Source organism: Podarcis liolepis (genome assembly GCF_965112155.1).
Source record: "Podarcis liolepis genome assembly, chromosome: 10".
Lineage (NCBI taxonomy): Eukaryota > Metazoa > Chordata > Lepidosauria > Squamata > Lacertidae > Podarcis > Podarcis liolepis.
In genome coordinates this window covers 63137236-63153214 of record NC_139562.1, presented here as the reverse complement: position 1 = coordinate 63153214, position 15979 = coordinate 63137236, and the positions used below count along the sequence as shown (strand labels likewise).

At 41.3% G+C, this 15979-nt stretch overlaps 1 protein-coding gene across 1 annotated transcript in view; it reads right to left on the bottom strand.

The window, feature by feature from the left end:
* Nucleotides 1–15979, bottom strand: part of MOV10L1 (Mov10 like RNA helicase 1) — a 40496-nt gene that overhangs the window by 4397 nt on the left and 20120 nt on the right. The window contains exons 10-24 of the mRNA XM_083463383.1: nucleotides 15030–15144; nucleotides 13629–13806; nucleotides 12633–12703; nucleotides 11976–12067; nucleotides 11646–11704; nucleotides 10747–10856; nucleotides 9231–9321; nucleotides 8939–9117; nucleotides 7754–7900; nucleotides 7082–7203; nucleotides 6410–6509; nucleotides 4507–4671; nucleotides 3100–3273; nucleotides 2573–2722; nucleotides 174–281 (exon numbers count right to left, since the gene is read on the bottom strand). Of these exons, the coding sequence (XP_083319509.1) occupies nucleotides 174–281; nucleotides 2573–2722; nucleotides 3100–3273; nucleotides 4507–4671; nucleotides 6410–6509; nucleotides 7082–7203; nucleotides 7754–7900; nucleotides 8939–9117; nucleotides 9231–9321; nucleotides 10747–10856; nucleotides 11646–11704; nucleotides 11976–12067; nucleotides 12633–12703; nucleotides 13629–13806; nucleotides 15030–15144 (1861 nt within the window). The remainder of the gene's footprint in view (nucleotides 1–173; nucleotides 282–2572; nucleotides 2723–3099; nucleotides 3274–4506; nucleotides 4672–6409; nucleotides 6510–7081; nucleotides 7204–7753; nucleotides 7901–8938; nucleotides 9118–9230; nucleotides 9322–10746; nucleotides 10857–11645; nucleotides 11705–11975; nucleotides 12068–12632; nucleotides 12704–13628; nucleotides 13807–15029; nucleotides 15145–15979) is intronic.

Sequence of the window (15979 nt, the reverse complement as noted above, 5' to 3'; positions counted from 1 at the left end):
TAGGACTCATTTCTGAGCAAACATGCAGAGGACATGCCTATCTAAAATCTCTGCTGATCATTAAGAGTAATGCCACCTATTTTTGCATTGTTTTGTTGCTTCCACTCGCAGCTCTTGAGAATGTGACCAATACTTGGGTGTTTCAGACACACAAATAGCATCTCACTACATACTGTTGATAGGATGATCACTAGGAATTCTTGCCCTTGAAACTCCTCCACAGAACCCACTTTGATGTCCGCTAAATCCACACTGCGCAAGAGAATTCTGATTTTTTCTACCTAAAGAAGAGACAGTATGACAATTACATTTCAGTTATGGCATTCAACACAACTGGCATTAAACAGATGAGCAAGAAATTCAGTTCCTGAAATCCAACTCTGAATATGGACCACAGGCCAAAAAAGGTTAACCTCCCCAAAGCTAAACACATAACGTAAGGGAGAACTGTAAATTTAGGTGGCTTTTTGTGAAAATATCCTGTTGCCTATGTAATGCTTTACTAACTTTAGATTAAGATCCACCATCACTTAAATCCACTCTTGCATCTTTCAAAATTATAAGCTATATGTGTGATGTAGTAAAGAATATACATATTGCCTTGGATCTCAACAAGGCTTCTGCAAATGAAAAGTCTTCTTTATGTTCATGGAGGAGATTGAGATCCAGGAAACGATCCTGCTGGTGGAAGAAGATAAATTTGGGAAGTGGCAAAAGTTAGCTCACATTGTGATGTAGATCTATCCAATTTTCAGTTTCTCAAATAATATGCGAACCAAAACACTGCAATCCTTCAAAACGTGCAGTTCTCCAACTCTATAGTGGGTACACAAACATGCACCTTAGGGGAAGTGTGCCTAAAAATACATTTATTAGAGAAAATAACACGCACAAATGCACTACAGGAGGGCAAATTGCTTACAAAAATCAGCATGTGAGACAAAAATGTGTATATTAGTCAAAATAATTAATAATAATAATAATAATAATAATAATAATAATTTATTATTTATACCCCGCCCATCTGGCTGGGCTTCCCCAGCCACTCTGGGCGGCTTCCAAAAAAAAATATTAAAATACTGTACTACATCAAAACAGGGCTGCCTTCAGATGTCTTTGACATCTGGTGGGAGGGCATTCCACAGGGAGGGCGACACTACCGAGAAGGCCCTCTGCCTGGTTCCCTGTAACCTCACTTCTCGCAGTGAGGGAACCGCCAGAAGGCCCTCGGTGCTGGACCTCAGTGTCCGGGTAGAACGATGGGGGTGGAGACGCTCCTTCAGATATACTGGACCGAGGCCATTTAGGGCTTTAAAGGTCAGCACCAACACTTTGAATTGTGCTCGGAAACGTATTGGGAGCCAATGTAGGTCTTTCAAGACCGGTGTTATATGGTCTCGGCGGCCGCTCCCAGTCACCAGTCTAGCTGCCGCATTCTGGATTAGTTGTAGTTTCCAGGTCACCTTCAAAGGTAGCCCCACGTAGAGCGCATTGCAGTAGTCCAAGCGGGAGATAACCAGAGCATGGACCACTCTGGTGAGGCAGTCCGCAGGCAGATAGGGTCTCAGCCTATGTACCAGATGGAGCTGGTAAACAGCTGCCCTGGACACAGATTTGACCTGTGCCTCCATGGACAGCTGTGAGTCCAAAATGACTCCCAGGCTGCGCACCTGGTCCTTCAGGGGCACAGTTACCCCATTCAGGACCAGGGAATCCTCCACCCCTGCCCTCCTCCTGTCCCCAAAAACAGTACTTGTCAGGATTCAACCTCAATCTGTTAGCCGCCATCCATCCTCCAACCACCTCCAGACACTCACACAGGACCTTCACCGCCTTCACTGGTTCTGATTTAAAAGAGAGGTAGAGCTGGGTATCATCCGCATACTGATGAACACCCAGCCCAAACCCCCTGATGATCTCTCCCAGCGGCTGCATGTAGATGTTGAAAAGCATGGGGGAGAGGACAGAACCCTGAGGCACCCCACAAGTGAGAGCCCAGGGGTCTGAACACTCATCCCCCCCCCCCACTTTCTGAACACGGCCCAGGAGGAAGGAGCGGAACCACTGTATCACAGTGCCCCCAGCTCCTCAAGACGGTCCAGAAGGATGAACTCTAAAATTCTTTTGAATTCTCATGGGGACTTTTTGTTGGATGGGCAAATCACAATTTGATGAGGAAATGTTGAACTTAAATACTAGAAAAATAAGAAACCGAAAGAAACCAAAATTGACAAGATTCACCCATCTCTAACGTACACTTTGTTGTCTGGGGGAAATATTCTAATAACTTCAGCAATCTTAGTAGACTTATGTCCCCAGCCAGATGAGTTATAAATAGCAAATATGATGAAGATGATGATGATTGAGATGTACCTTCTAACTGTTTTTTTAATAGTTGTGACTGCCATCCTACAACATGGCTTTTAGAACCTCTTAGGGTAAGCTGACAATACCACCCCAGGTAACAACCAAAACATGTACCCACAACATTCCATACAAAAAGAAAACGAGGAACAGACAAAAAACAAAGAATAGCATAGGCACAATAGAAATCCATAGCATGAAGCCATACCTGCTTTTGATAAGGCGTAATCACTCCAATATCTTTCTGTGACACTGAATGGTAGATGCTTTTAGCAACAAGGCAACAATAAAACATTACTTGGACTGCTTCTGTAGGATTGAACCAAGAAGGATTGTAGCCTTCACGTGTTTCAGTGCCCTGGCAATTGGGAGGTGGGAAAAGAAAACCGTCAACAATGCACTTTATATTTATTTTTCTGAAAGTCTGATAGCCTGTTTTATTCTCATGATAACCATTTTGATAATAAAAGTGACTTTAATGTGGTTATCACCAAACAAATGCATTTTTATATTAATTAATTAAGGCATTATTATTATTATTTACCAGAAAAAGTCAATTATTTCAACAAAATTGGAATCTTTTTGTTTTTACTTAAAAATCTGTCAAAATCTTTCTTCAATTTCTAAGTATTTCGTTTACTTGATTTAGGGGGGCAGCTGCCCTCCCCAGCTATGCCCATGCCTAGACCCTAAGTTTTGCCAACCTCTCTTTGGATACAAACATGTTTTACGTACTCTCATTCCATGAAAAACCAGGGGAAAACCTTTCCTTGGCAGCTTGTTCCATCCCAACAAAGAGTTTGTCACAGAAGGATCAGCACACACTTCCAACTCCTTATGGTAAAAGAGTCTAGATGGCAATGTGAGCAGTGCAGCATGTGACCTGTAATTTTTCACAAGCTTTGTAATCTGCAAGCAAAGAAAGTAAAATCCAAAACAGGGGGCTATACATTATTATCTGAAGCAAACGCTTATTGGTACATGGGGCCAGTTTTGCCACGTTTCAAAGAATGTCACTTCTGGAAGCGGCTTCCTGATGGACTTCACTGGGAATATGTCTGTAGTTTTAGATGCAAGGTAAGGTAAAGGAGCCCTGGAGGGCTAAGTCCAGTCAAAGGCGACTATGGGGTGTGGTGCTCATCTCGCTTCAGGCCGAGGGAGCTGGAGTTTGTCCACAGCTTTCTGTCATGCGACTAAACTGCTTCTGGCACAATAGAGCACCATGACGAGTGCCAGAGCATACAGAAATGCTGTTTACTTTCCCACCACAGTGGTAAATATTTATCTACTCACACTGGTATGCTTTCGAACTGCTAGGTTGGCAGAAGCTGGGACAGAGCAATGGGAGCTCGCCCCATCGCATGGATTTAAACTGCTGGCCTTCTGATCAGCAAGCCCAAAAGGCTCAGTGGTTTAGACCACAGTGCCACCCATGTCCCTAGTTTAGATGTACAGATCGGCTCAGTTTGTGTTGATCTTTGCCAGCCCATGTATTAAGACTGGAACAGGAGCTGTGCAGGCCACATTCTTTGCAGAGAAGAAACTTGAGTTCCCCAAGACAAATTCCATCAATGCCCCCAATCGTACACGATGGCACTGACTCACTAGGCTGGGGAGCCCCAAATGTTTCCAACCTTAAAGATGTGATGCTACTTGCTGATTACACCTGTTTGAAAAGGCTACTGGAGTCAATGTTATAACTTGTACTGTATTTTAGATCTGCTATATAATATCTGTTGAGAGGTGAAGAAATTGCCTAGAAGACAGCAGCTTGCATTTAATGAAGAGATACAAGATTATATACTATACACCAGAGTGGAGAATCTTTTTCAGGTCAAGGGCTGCGTTTCATCTGGGCAGCCTTCCGGGGTCATGTGCTAGTGGTGGGCAGGGCCAGAGGCAAAAGTGGGAGGGACAAGAAATATGAATTTTATCTTCGGACAGTATGCTAGTTTCGATACACCTGCAGACACCACCACTTATAAATACAAGCAAGTAATATGGGGGTGGCAAGTTCTGATGAAACATGGTTTTATCTGGTATTCATAACATTTGCTTTGTATTCTTTCGGTATCAGCAAAACTACTGGTTGACTGCTGTACTGAATAACTTCAGAGACTGAGCGGTTAACAACTAACTTACCAACAGAGGATTGTATGATTCAGTAGCACCAAAAGCCTCCTCATCTCTCTGATATAGAGGGCGACTCATCAGTCTCTCCAGCAGGGAAATGTGCAATCCATAAACTGAAGCAAGCCTGGATTTTATTACTGGACCTAGCTGCATCGGATCACCTGAAAGGACTATCTGTAAATACAATTGTTTATTATTATTATTTTAAAAAGGGAAACTTAAAATCAAGTTCTAATGTAACTTTTTCATGCAATGTATTTACAAAACATGTTCAGGGGATCTTGGAGTAGTGTGCCATCAACATGCAGGTGGCTTCCAGCTCACTCTGCTTTTACAACTGTCCAAGGAGGACCTGATGATGCCCCAAACAGATACCTGGAGTCAGTAATGGGCTGTAGGAAGGCTAGCAAAGTGAGGCTAAATACAGATTTTTTAAAAAGAGGTGCTGTTGATGAATGGTCTATCAGTCTAGGGAAGTGGTATTCAGTCTGCTCTAGATCCCCACTCCTCTCTTAAGGCCAGCGTTCACAGTTGGAGAGGGGTGGGGGGGTACTGTGTGGTCCAGCACTGCTGCTAGATGCTAAGGTGGGCAGCAAAAGCTTGCACTGGTTTCTATCAGCTCTGGTTGGTGAGAACTAAATGGGCCAGATTGAAAGGCACAGCTAGACTGGATTTGAAAGGCACAGCTAGACTGATTTACTGCAATGCACTGCATATACAGTACGGCACATTCGGAAACTACAGCTGGTCTAAAACACGACAGCTGGACTATTAAGTGGGAATGAACTCTCTGAGCACATCATGCCAGTATTAAGTGTGCTTCACTGGCTAGTGGGACAGTATTTTGTTTCCATACTCCTGTGCTGGTTTTCACCTTTAGAGCCCTAAATGGCATGAGTCCAAAGTAACTGAAGTACCACCCTTCTTCAAATTAACCTGCTGAGCAGTTAAGATCTTTGTCTGAAGCCATTCTCTTGGGTACTCACATATTCTGAAATTAGATGGGTGGCTACTAGAGGGAGGGTTTTTTCTTTTTTCCAGTGATGGCTTCCAATTATGAATTTCCATTATTGAGCATATGGGTCTAGGAAGCACCTGGCAGTCCTTCAGGCTTAGTGGAATAACTGAGTTTATGGGTAATTTGTTTCTCCCTAAATCTGAACTAATTGTTTTAATGTCTACTGGTTTCAAGATTTTACTGCTGTATTGTACTGCCTATTGCTGCTATGTTATTGTTTTGACAGCCACCTAGAAACGTTTGCAAAAAGGCAGCATTTGTTAAATGGGTCCACAATTCTCCTGCCTACAGTTAAGTCACTGAAATCTTCTGTCTGGATGCTATAGAAAGATATATCGAGAACAATAATGTGCAATATGGAAGAAGAGCCAGTTCAGTCATTCCTCCTGCTCAGGCCAATATCTTTCCCAGCCCTTCTCAAGAATTCCTCTCTTCCTTTTGTTTTCTTAGCTGGAGATGCTGGAATAAACATGAACATTAATTTGTGACCATGTGGCGTATTACCTTACTAAGCTTTCACAGTGTTTGATAACTACAATATTGCAACAAGATGACAATTAAAAATCAAGCACATTGCCATTTAGAGCATGTTCACACTATCAAATCTTGTCTTAAGAAGCATGAGATTCATGCATCCCCTTTGCTCCTGTTTTTGCCAGCAAATAAGCCTGGAAGTCACAATCAAGCTTTGCAGCTTGGGCAAAGGAAGAAATTACGTAGTTGCATGCAGCGAGTGCTTTTGTATAAGCACATCCTTAATATCATATGCACCAGCAGCATATGACAAAATCTTCCAAAAATGTTATATTTTCTTCTTTCTAGAAACTTTATCTCACGACTCTCAAAGGAAAGGAAAGAGGCTCAACCCAACGAAGGCGGTAGAAACGTACACACCTGCCCACTGACTTCTGAAATCAGCCCCAGTGGAATGAGGCTTTCTGGTTCACTAGCCTGTCCTGCTTCATCCAAAAATGCATGTGTAAAGTGTCCAAGCCTAGAGTTAATAGAACAAAAGTTGAAATTGCTGGCTTGTTGCATGTTCTGCCATCCTGTGCTGGTACCAAAGCAATTATTAAAAAAAACAGAAATACAATACTTGTGAATGAATAGTGTTTCAATCCAGTTAAAGCCTTTGATTATCAATTTGTGCAAGATTCAACAGGCTGCCTCGGGGCTGCTTCACATGTTACAATAAGGTGAATATACATAATCACCTAACATGCTGATATGTGAACAAACTGTGGAAAACTTGAGGCTTGTGCAATCCCTTCTTTTGCTCCTTTACAATCCGTGGGGCTCATGCGCTCCCCTCTCCTCCTCTTTCACATTCATGAAGAGGAAATGGGAAAACTTTTGCCAGGAGAAGCAGTGAGTGACAAGGTCACTCAGTGAGTTTCATGGAATTTTTTGATAGTTAAAATGACACGTTAAAACATTCAATGACTCATTATGAATAAAGACCACAGAATGATGGTTGTTTTTGAATTGGTTCAGGTGACTACCTTGGGGCATCTTTACACCCCTGTCTTGTTCTGAATGTTTCACAAAAACATGCATTTGCAATACCTTATTCCTATTTGGTAGAACATTCCTGCACTGCTGCATGTCACTATAATGATCCTGAATCGAGATGCTTTCCAAATGTCTTCTCCGTCTTTGCTGTAAAGCTTTATCACATCACTGAGAGTCTATCAATACAAAACCAGCAATTGGGCATTAAGTATTTTTATCACAGTGTATAGCTCATGTACACAGAAGGCAGTACAGTAAGCCTGCAACCTATGTACATTTAACGTGTGAGCATTCACCTTTATGTGAGTGGCAAAAAAAATCTTTAAAAGGGGGCAAGTTTCTGTGAAAAATGACTTTGGCAATCCTACCTGCAGTTGCACTCAATGGGTTTTGACTATATGCAATTTTGGATTTAGGCGTAACCCCTGTGTAAGTTGCAGCCTTACTGTATGCCAAAACCAAAGCAGATGCCAATAATTTATGTTTGTTTCTGTGAAGTTTTACTGACTGCGAGTCAACAATTCTGAACTATATGGGACCAAATGTCTTGACTCCATATAAGGCAGCTTTCTATGTTGCTAAGCATTGCTCAGTACAAATAAAGGCAGAAAAACAACTTATTGTACATAGCCAATGCTGAGCTTTTAAATGCATGATCTACCTCATAATGCAATTAAGATACAATGAAGTCACATAGGGTACATCAAGCTTTTAAATAAAATTTACCTCTTCATTTCTGCTGGAAGCGTTAACTCTAACCATAACTCCTGGCTTTAACAAGTTGCTGTCATGAAGTCGTGAACAAACTAGATCTGATGCACTGTTTGATGGCGCGCAGACCAGTATTCGGCTGTCTGGTATGGTGTAATGTATCTAAAGTTTTAATTAAAAATAAATAAATCACAAATTGTTAAAAGTACTGAACAGAATTTTTTTGCTATTTTTTATTTATTCATAAGTCAGCTGCCATTTAATAAACAAAGACCAACATTTGTAATAGTTCCAAAATCCATGTTATTATGAAATCTTCTTGAAGAGGGACAAAGATAGGAATGCTGCTGCCTTCAAAATATCTCCGTTATCCACCAATTACAGCTGCATTCACATGCCATGGTAAATCACAGTTAACGGTTCACTGTGAATGCATATATGGTTCCTGCTTCCTTCCTCTCTTAGTATGAGCAACAAAGCATGATTTTTGGCTTAGCGTTGCGTCCAACCTGGGAATTGTGGTTTGCTTTGTAGCTTATTGTTCACACTTGTGCTAGGGGAGATGCAAAGCACAAGCAATCTCTACATCCAAAGCAAACCATTAACTATGGGTTACCATGGCTTGGGAATACTGGCTACGCATCAAATTAGGGTTTTCCCTTTTTATATTGATCCGCCATAAAAGGTTTCCATTCTGAAACACATGAAGTTGCTCCCCTTCAATACATTAGAGCAACATCACTGTGTTGAGTCTCACGCTCAGAGGATACAGTGTAGACAGGGCAGGTCAAGCTACCCGCAATCGGAAATTACTTGTGGTAGAACTCTATTGCAGACAATGCCTTGGTTCTCACTTTCTACCTTCTCAAGCAATGGGAATGCACCTCAAAGCTAATTCATTGTTAGACAAATACAGCCGTACCTTGATTTTCTAACAGCTTAGTTCCCAAACATTTTGGCCCCTAAACGCTACAAACCCGGAAGTGACGTTCCAGTTTGCAAAGTATTTTTGGAAGCTGAACGTCTGTCGGGGATTCCGATTGGCTGCAGGAGTTTCCTGCAGCCAATAAGAAGCCGCACTGAATATTTTGGAAGTCAAACGGATTCCATTCGATTTCCAAGGTACGACTGTAGTTGACAAAGTTAAAATTCTTTAAAGTGGCAGTGTTGAAACCCAAATATATTGTTGCTAACTGTTACCTGCAAAATTGCTTCAATCACTGTGACAGTTTTACCAGTTCCTGGTGGTCCAAAGAGAATGTAAGGAGTTGGACGACATTCACCACTAAGAATCCTTTTCACTGCTAGTTTCTGATGCTCATTCAGCATGGGATTGAAGAAGTCACAGTTTCTTCTACTGGATACTGAAGTTCCATTTACTACATTCAAAATTGTGTATATTAAAAAGTGTTTTTCTCTGGCTTGCAAAAAAAATAATTTAAAGTCAGTATTTAAAAGGTTTTTCTATTATTTACAATATTCTTATACTAACGTGTTTGTGTGGCAATAGTCACCACGTCAGAAATGATAGCTCCCTCGTCTTTTGGCATCCTTCTTTCATTGCCATTTTGTACCCTCTTATCCTGCAAGTAGCAAAAGAGAAGATCCAACAGTATTTAAATATACAGTATTTAAAAAATAGTAGCATCTGTTCAAATTTTAGATTTCATAATTCTATGCAAGTCATGACTTAATAATTTCAGGCACAGCTTATTCCTGTGTAAATTCCAAAGAGACTTCAAACAGTTTGCATATACAACACTGCTTGGAAAAACATTTGAAAAATGTTTGGAAAAGAGTTCTTAAAATGTGAAGAGAGAAGACAATGAACTTTTCTCCTCATGCTGTCCCTGACTTAACTAAACTTATTGGGAGGAAGAGAGAGATTAGTTGCTTAATTTGGAAGAGGGGAAAGATGTCCATGCTTAACCTTCAGATACAGCCACTCTGGGCCTTTCCCATTCTGGTAAGCAAAGTTTAAAGTTTATGGTGGAAGGAGAAAAACAGGGCATGGAAAAGCCAATAAAGATTTAATAGAAATTCCCCAGAGCTGTAGAGGCCAGACAGTGCATGCAACTACCCAGCTTACTCATGCAGCTATTCAAAAGAGCTATGCAAACATGCAGCCAAACTCCAGGTTTCTCTGTTTTGAATATTTTTCCCACCAGGGATTTAGGAGTATAGCACACCAACTCTACCAACCCCAGTCTGGGCAATGTTTACAGAAGAGTGTTCGGTGTACTTGGATGCAACAATGCAAAAAGCCCGCTGGGATGAAGGGGTAAGGAAAAGGATTTGCTTGGTAGGCTGGACTCTGAGATCCCCAACACCCCACTTTGATAGGTGGGTGGGGCTTAATTTTAATTCAAACCCCCCCTTGGGACAGGGATTGGTTCCACTTGGGAGCGGATCCCAGTGGCACTTGCACCAAAATTTAAGAAGTGTGGAGTGCAACCCCTGCTTGCAGAGGAGGAATTGGAAGTGCACACTAACACTCTTGAATATTCCTTTGCAGCTGTGGCCTTACCCGCCCCACACCTGACATCAGGCATGCGTGGAAACAGCGTCATAGGTCAAATTAGGACTACTGGCCTGGGGGCTGGAGGTTCCCTATGGCTGCTCTAGCATAAGAGGAATCTGCATCAGTTTCCTTTGGCAGGTCCTTTGGTACTCATCTATAGGGAAAACTACAATGGAGGCATTATAAAGGGCAGAAGACATAGATGGTGAAGATGTGAAGTTGCTATGGAGAAAAACATGTATGAGTCATTAACTTCACAGTTCTTCAGTTCGCATTTTCAAGACAGAGAACAAACTATTGTATCGAACATCCCAAATGACATTCTGACGTTAATATCCAAGTATAAAATGTTGGCAAGTAGACTATTTATAGTGGCAAAGGAACAAAATTAGGTTCTCTTATACATCTTAACTTTACAGACTGCCACACCATTTGGTAGTAAATAGCTTATTGTAAAGCAGATAATAAATGGATGGCAAAGGCATACCTCATCTTCTTCTGTGATGTTTTGCTTTTGTGCATCGGAAAGACATTCTGAATCACACCACTGCTTGACAACTTGTGGAGATTGCACAGTGACCTGATATGGAAATAAAACTTGGGAAAGAACAGGAAGGAGAGAGAAACGGGAATGGTGTATAATTCTGAATAAGAATTTGATCCACTGAATTGCTTAATAGAAACTGACAGTAGAAGATGTCAACAGGATTTAGTCTTGCAGTCTTTTAAGGATCAGAATTTCAATAGTGTCTTCCCTCAGCCTAACCCTTTTTCAGCTGAAGTAGGGGCAGGGGGAATCAAAGTTACGAAGTCAGCAAAAATTCAAACAGCAACACTCTCTCCAAAGTGTATTAGTTACTCCCCTGTGGACACAAAGACTTGCAGCTTCAAACCTCAACTCTAGTTCTACACCAAAAAACTGTCCCGAGACACATCAGTATACCTGGAGGAGCGTTTCCACCCCCATCGTTCTGCTTGGACACTGAGGTCCAGCGCCTAGGGCCTTCTGGCGGTTCCCTCACTGCAAGAAGCAAAGCTACAGGGAACCAGGCAGAGGGCCTTTTTGGTAGTGGCACCCGCCCTGTGGAACACCCTCCCATCAGATGTCAACGAGATAAACAACTACATGACATTTAGAAGACATCTGAAGGCAGCCCTGTTCTGGGAAGCTTTCAATGTCTGACATTTTAATGTATTTTTAATCTTTGTTGGAAGCCACCCAGAGTGGCTGGGGAAGCCCAGCCAGATGGGCGGGGTACAATTAATTTATTATTATTATTATTATTATTATTATTATTATTATTATTATTATTTAGTAGTAGTAGTGGTAGCGTATGGTAATGTAGGAAAACTGATCTGATATAGGAGATGACACAAATATCCCACCTTTTTGTCCTAAATGTATGGCTTGTTCTACTGCAAAATGGCATCTTCGGCTGGTGGTCCTGTCAACAGATCAGATTACTAGTAAGAGACCACAATAGTATCCATAATCAATATACGTGACATACCTAATATACTTTAGGGCTGATGTTATATTTACAATAAGAAAATACTAGTTTCATAAGCTAGCTAGTTCTGTTAAGTCAATGCACATTAACACCTATGAAAAACTGTGACTCTGAAATATATTATTCAGCATTTCCCGAGTTGCGTGAAGAATGTGTGCCCTTTTGCTTCATAATGAATTGAAATACAATTTTTAAAAAAGCATACCTGCTAACAGTAAATTCCACATCCATAGGTTCAGAATTATATGCCTGTTCGAACTCTGGGTTAAGCTTCAGAGTAACCTCTTCATCATGAATCTGTATACGGAAAGGAAAAAAGACCACAAACAATTATTTATTATGTTGTAGCACTGACAGAACTCTTAACATGGTATGATGGCGATGATAAAAATAAATAATTATTTGTACCCCACCCATCTGACTGGGTCGCTCCAGCCACTCTGGGTGGCTTCCAACATATATATAAAAACATAGTAACATTAAAAGCTTTCATATACAGGGCTACCTTCAGATGTCTTCTAAAGGTTATATAGTTACTCATCTCCTTGACATCTGATGGGAAGGTGTTCTATGCTAACAGTAACTTTTAAGCTTTTAAGAAAAATGTTTTAACAGAAATTGCATTTAACTGTTGAAATTCAGAGATTAGAAGCACTGAACATACCTAAGAACTCAGATATAAAATAATTCCAAGGAATACCATTAACAAAGTATTTCTTGTACTTTTGTTTCCTTTCAAAATCTGAGGCTGTCATGCTATAAATGCTTACCTTCTCAGTAAACATGGATAGGGCATCAGTGTTAAAAAACAACAACAAAACAGGACAAAAGCCAAATAAAGCAAAAGATATGGGGAGCTTACCTCAGTGACAAATGCAATGTAGTGGACTATGGGCTCTGAATAATCTTGGGTCTTTAATATTACTCTGTCACCTGAATTAGAAGATATAAATTATTTCATTGGTCCTGTACAAATTATAGCAATTAGGTGGCTATCCTGTACACAGGAGACTGAAAGAAAAGATCTATTACTGAGAATGATCAGCATAGTGCTATTGTGAAATACAGTGGTACCTTGGGTTACATACGCTTCAGGTTACAGACTCCGCCAACCCAGAAATAGTACCTCGGGTTAAGAACTTTGCTTCAGGATGAGAACAGAAATCGTGCTCCGGTGGCACGGCAGCAGCAGGAGGCCCCATTAAGTACTTAACACGAGGTACCACTGTAACATCTTTATGAAAGATTATTAGGATTTGTGATTTTCAAACCCAGCTACAGTGGTACCTCTAGTTATGAACTTAATTCGTTCCAGAGGTCTGTTCTTAACCTGAAACTGTTCTTAACTAGAGGCGTGCTTTCGCTAATGGGGCCTCTTGCTGCCACAGCGCCGCCAGCACACAATTTCCGTTCTCATCCTGGGGCAAAGTTCTCAACTCGAGGCAACTCTTCCAGGTTTGCGGAGTTTGTAACCTGAAGCGTTTGTAACCTGTGGCATTTGTAACTCAAGGTACCACTGTATTTGTCAGGACTTTAAGGACACTGCTATGGAGCTTTATATACCCTACTTATTCTGCTGTTTCTGAATTTTTCTGTCATATTGGGAAATACATGAAAACAGATAGGCAATACATTGATGATCTCAGATGAAAGGAGATGCACTTTAAAATCAAAAAGGGTTTATGTTTATATGTATATTTTCTGTAGGTTTTTGGCTTAAAAAGATATAAGAAACAAAAGTACTTTACTAGGTCTGAGCCCTGCCAAAAGGTATTGGCAGGACCACTTAATGCTGTTCAGATGTTCTGCTGACAGAGCAATATCAACACTGTGTTTAAGACAATAGAAAATTCCACACCTATACATAAAGAAGGGCGACCCTCTGCAACTCCTGGCACCCGAAGTACCAACAAATTTCCATTCTTTTCCAAGGTGACTCCACACATAGATAATTCTTTGATTTCCATCTCTTCATAGATTTCCTCCAGCCACAGCAGAGCAGAAAATTTTGCTTTATAATTAGCTAGAGTCAGGGCCTGAAAAGAAAGAAGCTTTATATCACATCAGTTATATACAGTGGTGCCTCGCAAGACGAAATTAATCCGTTCCGCGAGTCTCTTCGTCTAGCGGTTTTTTTCGTCTTGAAGCAACCCTATTAGTGGCTTAGCGGCTATTAAAGGCTTAGCGGCTAAAAGGCTATTAGCGGCTTAGAAAAAGGGGGGGGGGGAAGCGAAAAAAATCTCAAGACTCGCAAGACATTTTCGTCTTGCGAAGCAAGCCCATAGGGAAATTCGTCCTGCAAAGTGCATCGAGAAACGGAAAACCCTTTCGTCTAGCGTGTTTTTCGTCTTGTGAGGCATTCGTCTTGCGGGGCACCACTGTATTACAGAACCACAAGAGCCCTCAAATACCAATGAAGGGCTGTGGAGCTGTGAACTCAATGTAAGAAAACATTGCTTTTGAGGAAGTCACAACACACATCAATTCTGCAAGCACTTCTCAAAGTCTTTTTATTTAGCACATCTATATTCCCATCCGTTCATCATGGAAGTCAAGGCAGTATTTATAGAGAATCCAAGGCAGTCCAACAGCCAAGTACTGACTGGGCACAACAAGATGTCCACCGTGTAACAAATGGGGGAAAGCTGGTCATTTAATGCTGGGGTGGGCAGAAAGTCGATCTGATCTACTGCTATATCTCTGGGTGATTTGCAGTAGATCAGCAAGGATTTCTGGCTCAATATTGTTTAACAATTAAGGGATGTGGGTGGCGCTGTGGGTAAAACCTCAGCGCCTAGGACTTGCTGATCGTATGGTCGGCGGTTCGAATCCCCGTGGCGGGGTGAGCTCCCGTCTTTCGGTCCCAGCTCGCAGTTCGAAAGCACTCTTAAGTGCAAGTAGATAAATAGGTACCACTTTATAGCGGGAAGGTAAACGGTGTTTCCGTGTGCTGCGCTGGTGCTGGCCACGTGACCCGGAAGTGTCTCCGGACAGTGCTGGTCCCCGGCCTCTTAAGTGAGATGGGCGCACAACCCTAGAGTCGGACACGACTGGCCCGTACGGACAGGGGTACTTTTACCTTTATTGTTTAACATTAGCAACAAACACCCCCCCTTCCCAAAAACTCCTCTAGTGAAATGAATAAAGCTTGGAGAAACTAAGAACACAATGAAAACACTTATTTATAGGCAATTATAGCCAACCCTTCAGCTGCCTCTGAGCTATGTATGTTATCTATGCTACAGCAGTATCATCCTACCTCTCCAAGACTTGGCTGAAAAATCAGTATGTCCATTTTCTTTTCCACACATCTCCTTAATAGATCTGGAATAGGGTACTGGGGAAGGAAACTTGGTAGTTGTCTCCTTGAGATTCTAAGGCACCAGAAGTTAATAAACAGTAGTTTACTGTCAGGATACAAAATCAATTCTTACATATTCCAAGTTGGCCAGTTAGGATGGGATTTCATTTAGCAAATTAAGAAAACTTAGCCACAAAATGCATAGGGACTAGAGACTGACTTGACAAAATGCAAGGCGCTGACCTGCTAGATTTTAAATTTTAAACATTTTAGATTAGTTGGTTCCCGTAGACCTTATCAGTAAACATGCAACATCCATGTTAAAGAGCTACCTTGGTCATCCCATTACCACAAGGAATTCCACTAGCCCAACGTGACTTCCCCTTCATATTCCAACCCCCATCATTTGCTCTGGAAGGCACACGGCCCTTCGAAGATTAAACATAATAAGTCAGAGTAAATACATTTAAATATTGGGAAATCTGTTGCTAAGACAGATCTGTATCATGTCCAGTGCTGTTAATATGGATTTGCAACATGTCTGGTGGTCCTTTTCTAAAATTCAACTTAAGTGGGAACAACAGTTGATTGAGAAACTGCTTCTCTTCCCACGGGGAAGGATGGAAGATTAAAGAACTCAAGAGTGCTAAAATGGATAAAACTGACAGATGCAGTTTCCTGAAGAAATGGACAGCTAGAACAAACACCCTAAGCAGCATCCTTTTATTGTAGTTTAGAATAAAGATTAGGTCACAGGAATATTAAAAATCCCATTGTATTTATCTAATCAATTCTCTGTCATTAAAAAATAATAATTATGGAGACTGAAGATTTGTTGCTGTCGACTCTCAGCCACATTTCAAGGTGCTGGTTTTATCTTGAAAACCGTAAATAAACTGGCCCACAAA